The sequence below is a fragment of the Cajanus cajan genome, chromosome 9 (genome assembly GCF_000230855.2).
Source record: "Cajanus cajan strain Asha chromosome 9, NIPB_CcT2T_4, whole genome shotgun sequence".
Lineage (NCBI taxonomy): Eukaryota > Viridiplantae > Streptophyta > Magnoliopsida > Fabales > Fabaceae > Cajanus > Cajanus cajan.
Genome location: NC_138525.1, coordinates 13195913 through 13212676, shown reverse-complemented (window position 1 = coordinate 13212676; position 16764 = coordinate 13195913). Strand labels below are relative to the sequence as shown.

Below are 16764 nucleotides of genomic sequence, written 5' to 3'. Positions count from 1 at the left end.
CAAATTCAGTTCATAATTCTCAGTTCACATAACACAATCCTTACAAAAATAAAATAACATACTTGATATTTGGTAAGAGTTGGATCCAAGAACAACAATACCAACAAGTAATAAAGAAATAAATGATAATTGAAATGAGATAGGAAAAATATTATAACAAAAACAAAGAGACTCATTAACTAGTTAAATATATTTCAATAGTTTAGTAGATAAACATCATATCATAAAGAGAAAAAATGTTTCTTATAGAGTGAAGTGGTATCCTGTAATTTCGTGGTCTAAGTGATAACGATGATTCATTATCGTCACTTTGTGAACACAAGCGCTTGCGTGATTGGATCTTTGTCTTTTTCAAAAAATGAAATAGATATTATGAGTTAGAGGGTCAAGCCATTAAGGGGGTAATAGGAGTGGCTAACCCTAACTTTAAGTTTGTAACCAAAAGATTTCATGGATTTGATTCACATTGACATTTGTGGATCGATGAGGACATCATCACTTTACAACAACAGGTACTTCATCATTTTCATCGATGACTTTTATAGAATGATATGGGTTTACTTTCTTAAAGAAAAACCAATTTTTTTTTAAATCTTCAAGAAGTTTAAAGCTTTTATGGAAAAGAAAAGTGAAAAACATATAAAAGTACTTAAGAGTGATTGCAACAAAGAATACAACTCATACAAGTTCAACAAGTATTGTGAGGATGAAGACATTAAATGACAACCTATAATTGCATATTCTCTGCAACATGTTGTCTCTGAGAGAATGAGTCACATAATCTTATAGATGGTTAAATTAATGCTAAAGGAAAAAGGTTTGCCTAATAATTTTTGGGCTGAAGTAATTTACTTTGTAGTTTATATACTTAATAGATGTCCAACCAAGGCAATCCAAGATAAAACTCCTATTGAAGCTTGGAGTGAAAGAAAGCCATTAGTTAAACACCTGTGAGCATTTGGATCTATATGCTACATATATATATTCTTGATGAAAAGAGGTACAAACTAGAAGACAAGACTATATGAGGAATCTTCTTACGGTATAACATGCAGTCAAAAGGCTATCAAGTTTACAACTTGCAAACAAAGAAGCTCATCGTTAGTTGAGATGTTGAGGTTGATGAAAATGTTGCTTAGAATTGGGAAGAAGAAAAAGTTTCTAAAAGTAACATTTTTGTACCAATACAACAACCTCAAGAAATGGAAAGAAATCCAGACATTTATGAAACTTGCAATACAATTTTGTTTGAATCTAAGTGTTAAGTCAGAAGATAATCTTAGACTCTCCAAGATTTCAAGTTTTAATGATAACAAACATAGATATTTTTGGAGAGAAAAGTTTTTTTAAGATGAATTTTTGTAAGATGGTTTGATTAAGACGTTTAGTTATCTTGACATTAAGTTTCACAGACGAAGCACTTCATCTGTAAGACATATGCTCTTAACTTACATTATTTATGATGTTTGATAAGAGAATCATTTTTGTTCACAGGATTCCTTAACAAGTCAAATTAATAAAGCTTATTTGGTACTCACAATTCACTAAAGGAACTACAAAATTGTTTTTTTTTTCAAAAAGGGACTAGAATATCTTATAAAGAATGAAAAATTCCAAGAAAAGTCGTTTCAAACTGATACATGCATGGTTCTTCACTTTTGGTACCTAGAAAGTGATAAGTAGTTTCCTTAACCAGATAAAAAGTGATAATTTGGTGAAACACATTTAATTCAATCATTTAATATACCAACAGACACTTTCCTCTACAAGGAGCAAAGATGAAGACAAATGAAACAAGCCTTTGGGAGATGCTCAAGGTTTTACAATGGTTGTGACACCTTCTACCCCAACATACATATACAGTAATTATAAAAATAAAATAAAATTTTTCATCAATAAAAACCAAATTTTCAACCACGTATGGGTAAAGAGCTCACATTCATAAACTTAATCCAAATAACATGCCGGTAAAATTACAAAGAAATAAAACTGAGTTTTCCAAAATAATTTAATAAGAACATCTTAAACTAATCTTATCTATGCCCCGATATCACATGTCCTATCAAAGCAAAGCCCAACATAGAAGCCTAAACTTCATCACCAACATCATCAGCCTCACACTAATGATCACCTGTATGACAGTCAAAGAAAACAACACAAGAAAAAAAGGAGTGAGAAACATCTTACTCTGGCTCACAGCGTAGAAATATACGCCGGATAGCCAAACACAAACAAGACAGGTATAACATAGATAAATTAATAATAACATCACATCTCACTTATCCAAGACATATCAATTTTTCATATAACATTAAAATGCACATGTATGGACACAGACTACATTTTATCATGCATGTGGCGCTAGTAAAACATCACATGGCATATTGCCGCTAGCAAAACACGAAGAGTAGTCTAGGAGTACATGCCGGGTCACACCCTCTACGCACTCTCACTAGAAGGACATATTACCAGAGTCTTGTCGGGATAGCTAAGTCGTGCAAGATACATCCCATGCACACAATGGGTGAGACTAGGACTGTAACAGCCCAATTTTCACTGGGCCAAGGGCCCAATTAGGGTGGATAAGTAGCCCGGAACGGGCCGTTCCAAAAGTGGAACGGGTCGTTCCAAATGATGAAAATGAACCCATTTTTTAAGTAGAAGAACGGGCCGTTCCAAAGTAGAAAATTTGCCTATTTGGGTTGTTCCAGAACGGGTCGTTCCCAAAGTGAAACAGGCCGTTCCGGAATAAGAAAAATGCTTAAAATATTTTAGTTGGAACGGGCCGTTCCAGTGGAAAATTTTGTGTATACTTGAAGGTTACGGAACGGGCCGTTTCGCTTTCAGTACAGGCCGTTCCAGTAGGTGAGCCAGAATTCCTATAAATAGACCCTCATTTCTCTCATTTTCACACACCTTCTCTTCCTTCTCTCTTATGCTCTTCTTTCCTCTTCTTCTCTCTGAAGACCAAGAGGAACTCAGAGGATGAGGTTCTGCCCCAGTTTTAGTCCCGGTCCTTGTTTAAGGAAAGAAAGGAGGAGGTTATGCCCTAGTTCCTATTTATCCAGGTACGGGAGAAAAGAGGATTATTTATATGTAGGGTTACATGAGGGAATTGGGTAGAGGAAGAGCCCTTAGGGTTATAAATAATTTTATAATTATTTCTGTTTGGAGAATTAATTGTCTTATGTGATTCTATATATATTTAGGACTACGAATATATGTTTAATTTGTAAAAATGATGCTCTGGGAGAGAGAACGAAATTATAGAAAAGTGCCTGTAAGTTAGGTTGTGAAAATTGGATGATTTCTGTTTGAGGAATTGAGGATCTCATTAGATTCTGTATGTGTTGAGGATTATAAATATCTTAATAATTTGTAAGAATGATGATCTGGAAAAGAGAACGAAATTGTAGAAAAGTGCTTGTGAGCTAGGTTTTGGGACAATTGGGGATTTTACTATTTATGTTAAAATTCTATTAAATTGATAATTCTATTGTTTATTATATTAATTTACGAATGTTATTATTATATTATTTAATAAGAATTGATGATCTAGATGTGAATTGCTGGAGGGATGTGTAAACCCTTATTTTGTTGAGTATGTGATATGGAATTGTGTATGTGATATGAAATCGTGATATGAGATGAGATGTTGTATGGACATGATTAAGAATGTGATTGCGATGTGTTTCCTCACACTAATGACTAGGGATGGCACGGCCCCTGGGTAAGTGGTGCTACAGGGAGGGCGTGACCCTAGCATGGTGTGGGATGAGTAAGACAGTTAACACACACCACTTATGTCGATTATGACAGCCCTAACATAGGGTTAATTGCAAGAGACTGTATGGATTGTAATGTGATTGTGGTTCCTCACACTCATGCTTCAAGGACGAGCATACTCCTGAATGATCAGGCATGATACGAACCCTGGGTAGGTGATGCTTCAGGGACGAGCATACTCCTGGATGATCAGGGATGATACGAATCCTAGTATGGTGTGGGTTGAGTGAGTCAATTAACCCGTATCACTTGTGTCAGATGTGGCGAGGTCTTGGCATAGTGTTAATTGTAAGATTGACTTGAATTATGGATGTGAAAATGATATTGTTAATCGTAAAATTGTGTGGATTGTGATGGATTGATAAATTATGATACATGCTTGTATATATATGAATTATGATTTCATTATGATGTGGTTGTATGTACTTTGCATGTAGATATTTTCTTTTCTCACCGTATAAATTGTGGATGTTTTAGGTGAGGAAGATCCGGTTACGAGTGACATCTAGAATGCCAACAGTTGAATTGTGGGTATGCTCTGATATTGTGACATCGGGGCAGAGGATTTTTAGGACATAGATTTTATATGGATTTGGAATTGTAAATATGATTTTGAAAACAATTTGTAAACTTTCAAGTTTTATTTTCAATTATTATGTTGGTTATTGATAAATGAATATGAAGGTTTATGTGAACCCTTTTACTAACGTTAAAAATTTTATTCTCTAGTTTATTTATATGATTATATTTATATATGTGTTGGGGTAGTAAGGGTGTCACATTTAGTGGTATCAGAGCTGGTTGATTCAATCGGCCATTAGTTATGAGTCTGTTATGCTTGTTTGATAGAAGAATTATGTAGTGAAATGAATTGTGAAACTTATTGATATGCTGGTATGATGATTGATTATGTTTGTTGTTATTATGTACTATAAATGTTTTGCTTTAGGATGAGGATAATGATATGATGATGATGTTTCTCTTATGTTGTTAGTGTCGTACCTATATATTATTTTCTCAGAATTCGACTGAAAGACATGATATAGCTTAGTTAATGATTACTCATTGGTTTTGATACCTCTTACTTATGTAAGAAGTAGTGGTTGAATAGTATCGCTCGTGTTGCGAGCACATGTGCCAGTAATAGTGGACGAAGCCTTGTGCTAACCAACTAGAACTATTAGAACCTTGGGTGTGAGTGATACATTGATTTGTCGAGTGTACTAAGAGTTTACGATTGATGGAATTTCTGACATCTATAGTTGTAGCGGTTGAATCTAAGGTGGTTGTCTCCTTGGTGAGAGATTGAAATGACGGTAATTTCCTTGAGTGTTAGTACTGGCATGTTAACCATTTATGGTTTAGGTAGCACGTAAGTTTTATTTTCTAAAGTCTGTTGTGCTAAATATGTGAGTTGTTTTGGTGGGAGGCTTGAATGGGAAGTTGAGGTGTGAGTTTGAAAGAGTTGAGGTATTTTTGTGGCATTAGATATATTGATACACTATTGCTGTTTGGTGTAGAAAATATTTTCACTACAGTTTTGTTGTGACAGTATGAGTATCGTATTGACAAAATTAAATTTTTGCGGTCTTCATGAAGAATGTGGCTTTGGATATTATCTTTCCAATGGAACTGGAAAAAGATAAAACGGAGGTCTAGAACTTTAGTTATGACTGCTTTGGTGATCAGAAGTTTAGTTGTAAGCGCTGAATATACTTGAAGTGCTTTTTGAATTTTTAGCTAAGAAGGAGATCTTTTTGGAATCTTATGCCTTCATAAGAGTTGTAGCTTATCCACTTAGCTTTCGTTTGAGATAGGTTTAAAATCATTTGGATGAGTATAACTCTGTGTGTCAGGTAGATATATGCTGTCATGATGTTTTTGAGATTTTAGGCATAACAAGGATAAAAATAGATTTAGTGATGTTTTGAGGTTTGGTCATTGAAAGGTTGATTAAAATGATATGATGCTATGTAGTAAAATTGGTTCATGTACATGTTATATGGTGTAAACGATGATTAATTCATACATGCTTAGGGATGGTATATGTGAAGGAGGTATTCTAATATGATTTGATATGCAAATATGTGGCCTTATGGATCAATTAGTGGATGTTTGTGTGTTAATGAGATTGACCTTAGGATATGATATCATCATATTAGAGTTACGTGTGAAGATATATCCAATATAGATTTAGACTAGATTATCTAAGTATGAATTTTGATTGTTTGAGGTGAGTGTCTTAGGCCATGTAATTTCTTGCGGAGGTATAATGTAGATCTACCTAAGGTAAAAGTTGTGCTTAAGTGAGAGATACCTAAGTCAATTAGTAAAATTAGGAGTTTTATTGGGATAGTTTATAGGAAATTTATTGAGTAAATTTTTAAGATAGCTGTTCACGGTTTAAACTGCTCTCACTTTTCTCGTCGTTACTACAGGAATCGCTTTTGCCTTCTTTCCTCTGGTTATTAAGATGTTTCAGTTCACTAGGTTGTCTCTTGCCTACCCTTGGAATCAGCAGTAGTTCGAAAGATTAATCTATATCAGGAATTCTTGGACCTATGTTTATTTTTTAACTACCCAAAACATTTCGTCGCTTACTTCTCTGGGTCGCTTACTATTACCTTTGACTGGATTGACTAGGAAAAGAGTTGCCTTTGTATGGGATAACAAATGAGGAGGTAGTTTTCAAACTCTTAAGGAAAGATTGACTAGTGTTAATACTACTAGATTTTAGTAAGACTTTTGTGATATATAGTTATGCTTCTAAAGATATGTTTGGGAGGAGTATTGTGGCAAGAAGGAAAGGTAGTAGGTTATGATTTTAGGCAATTGAAAATTCATGAGAGGAATTTTCTTATCTATGACCTTGAGTTAGCAGCTTTAATATTTATACTAAGATTTGGAGATACTATGTATATGATTCTAAGCTTGAAGTATTTATTGATCGTTAGAGCCTTAATTATCTGTTGACTGAAGGAGTTAATTATGTGACTAAAGAGATAGTTTAATTTCTAGAGGACTAATATTTCAAACTTAGTTGTTAATTGAGTAAAGCTATTGTGGTGACCGATGTTTTGTGTAGGAAACCTTTATATTTATCTTCCCTTATGATTAGAGAGATGAATCCTTTTGGCTCAAATTAGAGAATTAAGTTTGGCTTATAAGGTTACCCTTAGTAGTGTAAGACTAAGTATGACTTGAGTAACGAATGGATTGTTGAAGAAAATTGGAGAAGCATAATTAGTTGACTCATTTTGGTGACAAGATATAAGGCTATAGGATAAGGTGATGGATAAGAGTATGACTTGGGTGTAGATGGAGTGGTGAAATTAAAGGACTGATATGAATACCGAGTGTACTTACGCTTAGGTGCTTAATCTTTAGAGATGATCATAGAAGTAAAACCAATATTGTGGCAGATGCCTTGATTATGATGACCTCTGGTATATTATTTTTGATGATTTAAGGGTTGGATTTGATTGAAGAATTTAGAGACTAATGCTTTGTGTGTAAAATTATCCTTAGGAGCATTGAATTGATTATGTTGAAAGTGATTAGTGAATTAATGGATGAGATTAGAGAAGCCTAGGAGTTAGAGCCTTTCTTAGAGAACCAAGTGGAAAAGATTGGTAGGAGTATAGACAACTTTTCTGAGTAGAATCGATGTTGTTTGATGTGCAAGAACAAATTTGGGTACTTAGTAACCTTCAATTAAGAAAGATGATTTTAGAGGAAGGACATTCATTTAGGAGCTACTGAGGTGTATCGGGACCTTAAGAGGATGTATCAGAGTGGTGCAGCGAAGGCATGATGGCCTAAGGTGAAGAGAGGAGTAGAGGAATTGTATACTCGTGATTAGTATGCTAGAAGTCTTTAGGAATTTTTGTAGCATTTAGACGTCCTATTCTGGAAGTGAGATGGTGAGGGGATAGACCTTAATTGTAGGTTTGTCTGAGACGCTTAAGAGATCGATTCTATTTGGGTTTTAGTGGATAGACTCGCCAAGTTTACCTGTCTTACCCTTAGATATTCTTTGGTGAAATTGATAGAGTTGTACATCAATAAGGTAGAAAGGTTGCATAAGAATTAGAAAGTAAGAAGCGAGGAGTCTACCATTACAAAAATTTCGGGGACGAAATTTCTTAAAGGAGGGGAGTATTGTAACAGCCCAATTTTCACTGGGCCAAGGGCCCAATTAGGGTGGATCAGTAGCCCGGAACAGGCCGTTCCAAAATTGGAACGGGCCGTTCCAAATGACTAAATATACCTATGTTTGATTGCCCAGAACGGGTCGTTCCAAAAGTGGAACGGGTCGTTCCAAATGATGAAAATGAACCCATTTTTTAAGTAGCAGAACGGGCCGTTCCAAAGTAGAAAATTTGCCTATTTGGGTTGTTCTAGAACGGGCCGTTCCCAAAGTGAAACGGGCCGTTCCAGAATAAAAAAAAATGCTTAAAATATTTTAGTTGGAACGGGCCGTTCCAGTGGAAAATTTTGTGTATACTTGAAGGTTCCGGAACGGGCCGTTTCGCTTTCAGTACAGGTCGTTCCGGTAGGTGAGCCAGAATTCCTATAAATAGACCCTCATTTCTCTCATTTTCACACACCTTCTCTTCCTTCTCTCTTATGCTGTTCTTTCCTCTTCTTCTCTCTGAAGACCAAGAGGAACTTAGAGGATGAGGTTCTGTCCCAATTTTAGTCCCGGTCCTTGTTTAAGGAAAGAAAGGAAGAGGTTATGCCCTAGTTCCTATTTATCCATGTACGAGAGAAAAGATGATTATTTATATGTAGGGTTACATGAGGGAATTGGGTAGAGGAAGAGCCCTTAGGGTTATGAATAATTTTATAATTATTTATGTTTGGAGAATTAATTGTCTTATGTGATTCTATATATATTTAGGACTACGAATATATGTTTAATTTGTAAAAATGATGTTCTGGGAGAGAGAACGAAATTATAGAAAAGTGTCTGTAAGTTAAGTTGTGAAAATTGGATGATTTCTGTTTGAGGAATTGAGGATCTCATTAGATTCTGTATGTGTTGAGGATTATAAATATGTTAATAATTTGTAAAAATGATGATCTGGGAAAGAGAACGAAATTGTAGAAAAGTGCTTATGAGCTAGGTTTTGGGACAATTGGGGATTTTACTATTTATGTTAAAATTATATTAAATTGATAATTCTATTGTTTATTATATTAATTTACGAATGTTATTATTATATTATTTAATAAGAATTGATGATCTAGATGTGAATTGCTGGAGGGATGTGTAAACCCTTATTTTGTTGAGTATGTGATATGGAATTGTGTATGTGATATGAAATCGTGATATGAGATGAGATGTTGTATGGACATGATTAAGAATGTGATTGTGATGTGTTTCCTCACACTAATGACTAGGGATGGCACGACCCTTGGGTAAGTGGTGCTACAAGGAGGGCGTGATCCTAGCATGGTGTGAGATGAGTAAGACAGTTAACACACACCACTTATGTCGATTATGGCAGCCCTGACATAGGGTTAATTGCAAGAGACTGTATGGATTGTAATGTGATTGTGGTTCCTCACACTCATGCTTCAGGGACGAGCGTACTCCTGAATGATCAGGGATGATATGAATCCTGGGTAGGTGATGCTTCAGGGACGAGCGTACTCCTGGATGATCAAAGATGATACGAACCTTAGTATGGTGTGGGTTGAGTGAGACAATTAACCCGTATCACTTGTGTTAGATGTGGCGAGGTCTTGGCATAGTGTTAATTGTAAGATTGGCTTGAATTATGGACGTGGAAATGATATTGTTAATCGTAAAATTGTGTGGATTGTGATGGATTGATAAATTATGATACATGCTTGTATATATATGAATTATGATTTCATTATGATGTGGTTGTATGTACTTTGCATGTAGATATTTTCTTTTCTCACCGTATAAATTGTGGATGTTTTAGGCGAGGAAGATCCGGTTACGAGTGACATCTAGAATGCCAACAGTTGAATTGTGAGTATGCTCTGATATTGTGACATCGGGGCAGAGGATTTTTAGGACATAGATTTTATATGGATTTGGAATTGTAAATATGATTTTGGAAACAATTTGTAAACTTTCAAGTTTTATTTTCAATTATTATGTTGGTTATTGATAAATGAATATGAAGGCTTATGTGAACCCTTTTACTTAAAAATTTTATTCTCTAGTTTATTTATATGATTATATTTATATATATGTTGGGGTAGTAAGGGTGTCACAAGGACTTCCAAACTGAGCTATCCTCAAGGACTAATTTAAAACTTTTACACTAGGGGGCCTTCTCTAGTGGTGTATTCCATATCGTACCCTTAAAAATATTTATGCACATGATACATGTGAATCAAGACTTTATGCATTCTCATATCACATTATTATCATCACATCTCATCATCATATTTACATTATCACATTATCACATTATATTCACAATTTTCAGAGAGCACTTTAATCTATACTTTTAAGAATATTAAATATATTAATAATTTATTATTATTTTATTAAAATTAATGGTAATGATAATTAAAATGTCAACAAAAATATTAATAATAATGAGAATAGTGATGAAGACTAAGACGACAACCAAAATAATAAGAACAAGATAATGGTAAATGTTGAGATAATATCAGGAGAACACCATAATAATTAATATTTTTGTATAAACTAAAAAAAATTCTTTCATAATTTATTAAATAAAAAGAACATTTATCTTGTGATATTTGTTTCATCTACGAGGCCATAGTAAATGAAAGGCTGAAAATCTATATTTATGAAGGGTTTTAGTGAATCAGATAGTGGTTTTGTTATCCAAAAATGAGGAGCAAGTGATAAGCGTGTGCGATTTGTTTGTTTGATAGAGTTAGGTAGTATTCCATTTTAGCAAAGGCAGGCAGTAAGTCAATGGTTTTCTCTTTCCCACATTAGTTCCGTAGTGACTTTCTGTGGGCAAACAAAGAAACAAACGGTGCAAACACTTGCAATTCCAATTCCCCGATGAAGAAGAAGATGACAGTGAAGATGAACCTGGTAAAGACGAAGACGAGGAGTTGGTATTCTGATTCCCCTCCAATGGATCCGAGAATCTGGAGCAAACTGCCCCCAGAAATCCTGGAGTACATCCTGTCGTTCCTCCCTCTGAAAACCTTCTTGAGTCTGAGATCCACTTGCAAGGGCTTCTGCTCCCTCCTCTTCTCCCCAAAATTCATCTCCAAACACTCCTCCTCCTCCTCCTCCTTCTCCTCCTTCCTCCTACTCTCCCACCCTCAATTCCACCGCCACTTCCCTCTCTACGACTGCACGCTCGCCACCTGGCGCAACGTCTCCCTCCCCTCCCACTCCTTCCCCTCCTTCACCACCCTCGCCTCCTCCCGCGCCCTCTTCTGCCTCGCCGACACCGCCTCCTGCTCCTTCCACGTCTGCAACCTCTTCGCCAAAGCTTCTAGAAACATCCCCTACCCCACTTACCCCCTTCAATTCAACCATCTAACCTTCGTCGCAACCCCATCTCGCTACATCATATTCCTCTTCTCCTCCGACCCCGCTTCCAACTCCGTCTTCCTCTACCGCTCCAATGCGCCGGCTTGGAACCGGTTCCGCGCTTTCGGACCGCTTCTGGATCCCCAGCAAGGGGTTTTGTTCCGTGGGGGTTTGTATTTCGCCACGCCGGAACCCTTCTCGGTGGTGGTGTTCGGTTTGGAGAGTGGCGAGTGGGAGAGGCTTGACGCGGGGTTGCCGAGTCAACTCACTTTTGTAAAATTGGTGAGTGACGGGGAGGGGGAGGGGGAGGGGAAATTGTATTTGGTGGGTGGGGTTGGGAGCAATGGCATCTCGAGGAGCATTAAGGTGTGGGAGTATGGGAGTGGGAATGAGAATTGGGTGGAGATGCAGAGTTTGCCTGATCTTATGTGTAGAAAGTTTGTGTCGGTGTGTTATCATAACTATGAGCATGTTTATTGCTTTTGGCATGAAGGGATGATCTGCATTTGCTGCTACACGTGGCCTGAGATTTTGTATTATTTGGTCTCTCGGAGGACTTGGCATTGGCTTCCTAGGTGCCCCTCTTTGCCTCTCAAATGTAGCTGTGGTTTCAAGTGGTTTTCTTTTGTTCCCAATCTCTATGCATCAGTCTGATTTTCTCTCTGCAACTCTTGTTGCTTCGGATTCGGATTCGGATTCGGATTGTAGTACCAATTCATCCAGTTCTGTTGTTTTGTTTTGTGTATGTGATGGCTCATAAATCTTGTCCTACAGAATCTAGTCTATTTGGCATTTTCTGAGGGGTTTGTGACTTGTATTGTGTACTGTTTCTTAGGGGTTTAGAGTGATTTTCTGATGTTATTCATGTGAACTGTTTAGGCAGACTAGAAGTGAATCATGAAAAAATTTGTACCTACTACCGTAATGCCAACTTGGTTGAAAATTCCATCTCTTCATTTTGGATTAACAATTTCCTACTATAATTTGGATTAACAACTCCACCAAATTTTGTGAAAATCATGCCAATTCTTCTGTTTCTTTTGCGTCTGTCGTTTCTGCTATTTTTTTATTATCGATGAATATTTTGCCTTGAGACAATTTGTCGCAAGAATTTGCTAGGTATTAAATAAATAAATATCTCCTTTTAATTTGAACTCTAATATATGAATTACTTGTGCAAATTAGTAATATAATTGTAAATAATATTTATAATTTATAACAAAATCTAAGATGAATGTTTACTTTTTAGTGTTTTTAGTGTGCATATTTTGTCAAACATTTGTACTTTCAATCATATTTGAATATTTTATCATTTTATGTATTTTTTTAAAGATAGAATAAGAAAAATGTGTACACAACAAGTTAACGGTATATTCTAATATTTGTTATTGTTCAACTTATTTTATTTTTCAATGGAGGCGCTTCTAGTAATGATTATCCTTCACTTTTGTTTTAAAACATTCTTTTGCAGCAAAATTAACTTATTGTGGAAGTAATCAGCCGGCCAAGACATTTTAAAATTTATATACTAGTAATTTGCTAGATATCTAAACTTTTACTCTGCAAGTTGCAGTTAAATTAATTTTGGAATGATAAAAAACATTGTTAAAATAGTTTTTTTTAGTTACTAAAATTTTACTTACTTTATCTATTAATTTTTATTTTAAAATAAATATTTTTAGTCTATATTTATTTTTTAATTATTTTAACTCTTATAATTTAAGATAATATTTTTAATTCTTATATAATTATACTATAGTTATTTTAGGTTTTTTAATTTTTGTCGTTAATTTGTTTTTAATGTTGTGTAAAAGAAGTTTTCAATATTGTGAAAATAAAAAAAATATCCCAATAATAAGTATCATAGTTGAAAATACAAGGAATAAGAAGAATAAGGTCGAGAGACTTAATTTATAACAGCTCTAATATAATAAATTTGATATTAAATATATAAAGTTAAATTAATATATTTATAACATCAATATAAAAAGAAAATAATATTAAAAAGTAGATTAAAAATAGGTATAAATAAAAAAATTATTTTAAACTATAAAAAGTAAAATAAAAAATATATTAAATTATAAGGATTAAAAATGTAAAGGAAGTGATAGAACTAAAAATGTATTTTGAAAAATATTACATGAAACATGGATCCTTGGCTTGCAGGATCGCAGAGAAGGAGTTGACCTGTTGACCGGGTATATCTTTTATCTTTTATATTCTACAACTAAAACCAATCAACCACGTCATGTTCTTTTTTGTTGCGGAAATTTATCTTGTACTTCTAGAACAACCTCAACTTTAAAAACGGATTCAGAGGTATCCGCCAGCATATAATTAAAACTTTTCCTTTTGTTCTTATCTAAAATGTCTCCAATCCTTGGATTATGTTCCTTTTCATGATTCAACAGGACTTGTTTGTTTCAAAGTCATTGTTATTATTTATTTTTTCAAGTTATCTTATCATATTCTTATGAATATATATATATATATATATATATATAAATGTATTTTCTAATATTTGTTATAAGACTAAGAATTTTATTCCAAGTATTGGATATTTCTAAGAAAAAAATAACTTTTGTATGTTTTAATTGGTATGAATAACATTATATATGTAATTATTTTTCTAACTTTCCTACACCCCACTTTCAACATAAGATTCTCACCATTAACAACCTAACATTTTTTTTTTTTGCTAAATGCCTAATTTAGTTTTTCATCATAATTAAAAATTTTAATTTGGTCCTACTTTATTTTTTGTTTTAATTTAGTCCTCAATAATTTAAAAATACATTAATGTGAGACTTTTGTCCAAATTCCATAAACAGATGCATCTGAAACGGTCCATTCTGAAACCAGAACGGCCCGTTCTGCTTGCACTCGTTGTGTGTTAATTTTACATCTGAAACGCCCTGTTCTTAAACCATCTAGAACGGGCCGTTCTATATGCACAATTAACACACAATGAGTGCAAGCAGAACGGGTCGTTCTGGTTGGGTCGTTCTGTTTGAGAACGGATTATTCTAGATGTAAAATTAACACATGACGTATGAGACCATTACAGAAGAAGAAGAAAACTTTGTCACCTATACATTTACGTGACATCCACGTCGTCCACATTTAACACTGTTCGTGAAATTTGGATAGAAGTCTCACATTGATGTATTTTTAAATTATTGAGAATTAAATTGAAATCAAAAAATAAAATGAGACCAAATTAAATTTTTTAATTATTATGAGAGATCAAATTAAATATTTAACCTTTTTTTTAGTACCTCATGTCAATTCAATCATTAAACTTTTAAGAATGTTATTTTGAGAAATAAAAGTTGATAACTTAAAGAAAACTCTCTCAAAGTTACGGTGACTATATAAATATCTCAGTGGGGCAAACGTAAGCTAGCCCAATTCATATGTCATACAGTTTCCACTACCGGTTTATTGACTCGGTTTGGTCTTATGTGAATTGCATGTTGCTTCATGACATATACACTTCCTTTTTTTTTTATAACTACACCTCCTTTTTTAGAAAAAAAAGTTAAAATTTTAAATTTTTTTAATTTTTTAATTTTTAATTTTTTAATTTTTAATTTTTTAATTTTTAATTTTTAATTTTTTGATTTTACATCTAAAATATTTAATTTAGTATTTTTTTTTCACACATCTCTCCTCTTTTTTTCAATTTTTACATGCACTCCTTTATTTTTCCTTCACCCTACTTATTTTGGTAACATGTAAAAACTAAAAGAGAAAAAAAAAAGTGTGTGAAAAAGAAGAAGAAAGTAGTAAATTGAAAATTAAAAATGTAAAAATAGAAGATTTAAAAAAAAAAACTACAATATTTTATAATTTTTAAAAAAATATATAAAAGAAGTGTACTTACCAAAAAAAAAAAGAGGTGTATTGCATGTTTGATCGGACTGGCCCATTATATGTACTTCTATAGTCTATACAATTAGATTAAGACATTTAAAGTAATTTATATTAGAAGAGATTACTAGCATGAATCAGCTTCAATTTTAGAAAGATTATGTTAACATTTATCTTTGACTTTGAGTAAATTATAATAAAATTAAACCTAAAATTTATTAAAGTATTCTTAAAAAATAAGTCGATACTCTATCAGGTCTTTTATTAATAATCTCTTATCTGACAATATTTAGAAGTAATTCTTATCCTTTAATTTTTTCATTAGATGTTATATGTTGTATTTTATTCTACTGATATATTTTTCTAGTCCATTTTTTTTATATATCTGTTCTAACCATTGAAACGATTCAAAATATTAACAAAATTAGCTTATAAGGAATGTTACCTAGGTGAACATCACATAAATATACAATTGATATCAATAAAAAGAAAAAGTGGCGGACTAATTTTGCAAGTTATAAAAACATTAAGGACTAAAAAAATAATGTAGAAAGAAAATGAAATTGAAGCCTTAAAAACGGAGTTCTTACCATGCACTTTTTTTTTAATAATTTTTTTACCATATTTGTATAATTAGAATTATCACGATTTTGCATATAGATTAATGAATGAAAATTATAATCTTTGATTTTTAATCCTTTACATGATCATGTAGCTTGCCAAAACTTCTGGGCTCTAGCCGAGTCCTTGTAAGCCTCGACTACCTTGACTCGAGAAGGTCTCATTTCTCAATTGTACAAATTATGGTTCTGAAGCATGGTGACTTTTTTTTTTTAAACTTAATTCTTTTGCCCACCTTAAGATGAATTTTTGTGTACAAATATTCTTTAATATTTTTTTCTCTCATTTTCTTCTTCTATCACATTTACAATATCATGATTGTGTAAACAGTTTTTCATCATTCTCCTAGACATGGGTAGTATGATTCCGGAACAGATAATAAGTGCTTGTTAATGTGAGCCATATATAAAGTGAAGAAAGTAGAGAGGAAAAGAGAATTACTGAATAATTCACTTCTATTAGTCTCGAATGTATATTATTCTACAAGCCTCTACACACTTATATACAATGAGGGTCAGTCAAAATAAACCCCAAAACAGAACTAACAGAAACTAATAAAACTTAACTAACAACTGATGTTATTTTATTCTCCATTACCCCCCCTCCCTCAACAAGCTGGAGAGTAGATATTCAAAACTCCTAGCTTGGAAAGAAGAAAAGAAAAAGGAGTAGGATCAAGAGGCTTGGTAAATAGGTCAGCATGTTGCTCTTTGCTATTAATAGGAAGAAGGTGGAAAAGTTTGGCAAGAAGTTTCTCCCTAACCAAATGGCAGTCAATGTCCAAATGTTTGGTTCTTTCATGAAATACTGTGTTAGCTGCAATATGTCTGGCTGATGCACTATCACAATAGAGAAGTGTTGGTTGAATGTGGGAAACTCCAATATCATCTAATAGGTAAGTCAGCCATTGTAATTCACATACAGTAGCACCTAAAGTCCGATATTCAGCCTCGAAAGAGGATCTTGAAATTATA

General features: G+C 33.6%; 1 protein-coding gene across 1 annotated transcript; it reads left to right on the top strand.

The window, feature by feature from the left end:
* The first annotated feature begins 10575 nt into the window (after positions 1-10575).
* On the top strand, positions 10576-12252 carry LOC109813918 (F-box/kelch-repeat protein At5g43190). The gene has a single exon (XM_020378209.3). The coding sequence runs from the start codon at positions 10814-10816 to the stop codon at positions 11948-11950; it is 1137 nt and encodes a 378-aa protein (XP_020233798.1). The 5' UTR covers positions 10576-10813; the 3' UTR covers positions 11951-12252.
* Positions 12253-16764: the final 4512 nt, after the last annotated feature.

Coding starts and splice junctions, on each gene's coding strand:
- LOC109813918 (XM_020378209.3), top strand. CDS start 10,814: ATGAAGAAGAAGATGACAGTGAAGATGAACCTGGTAAAGACGAAGACG.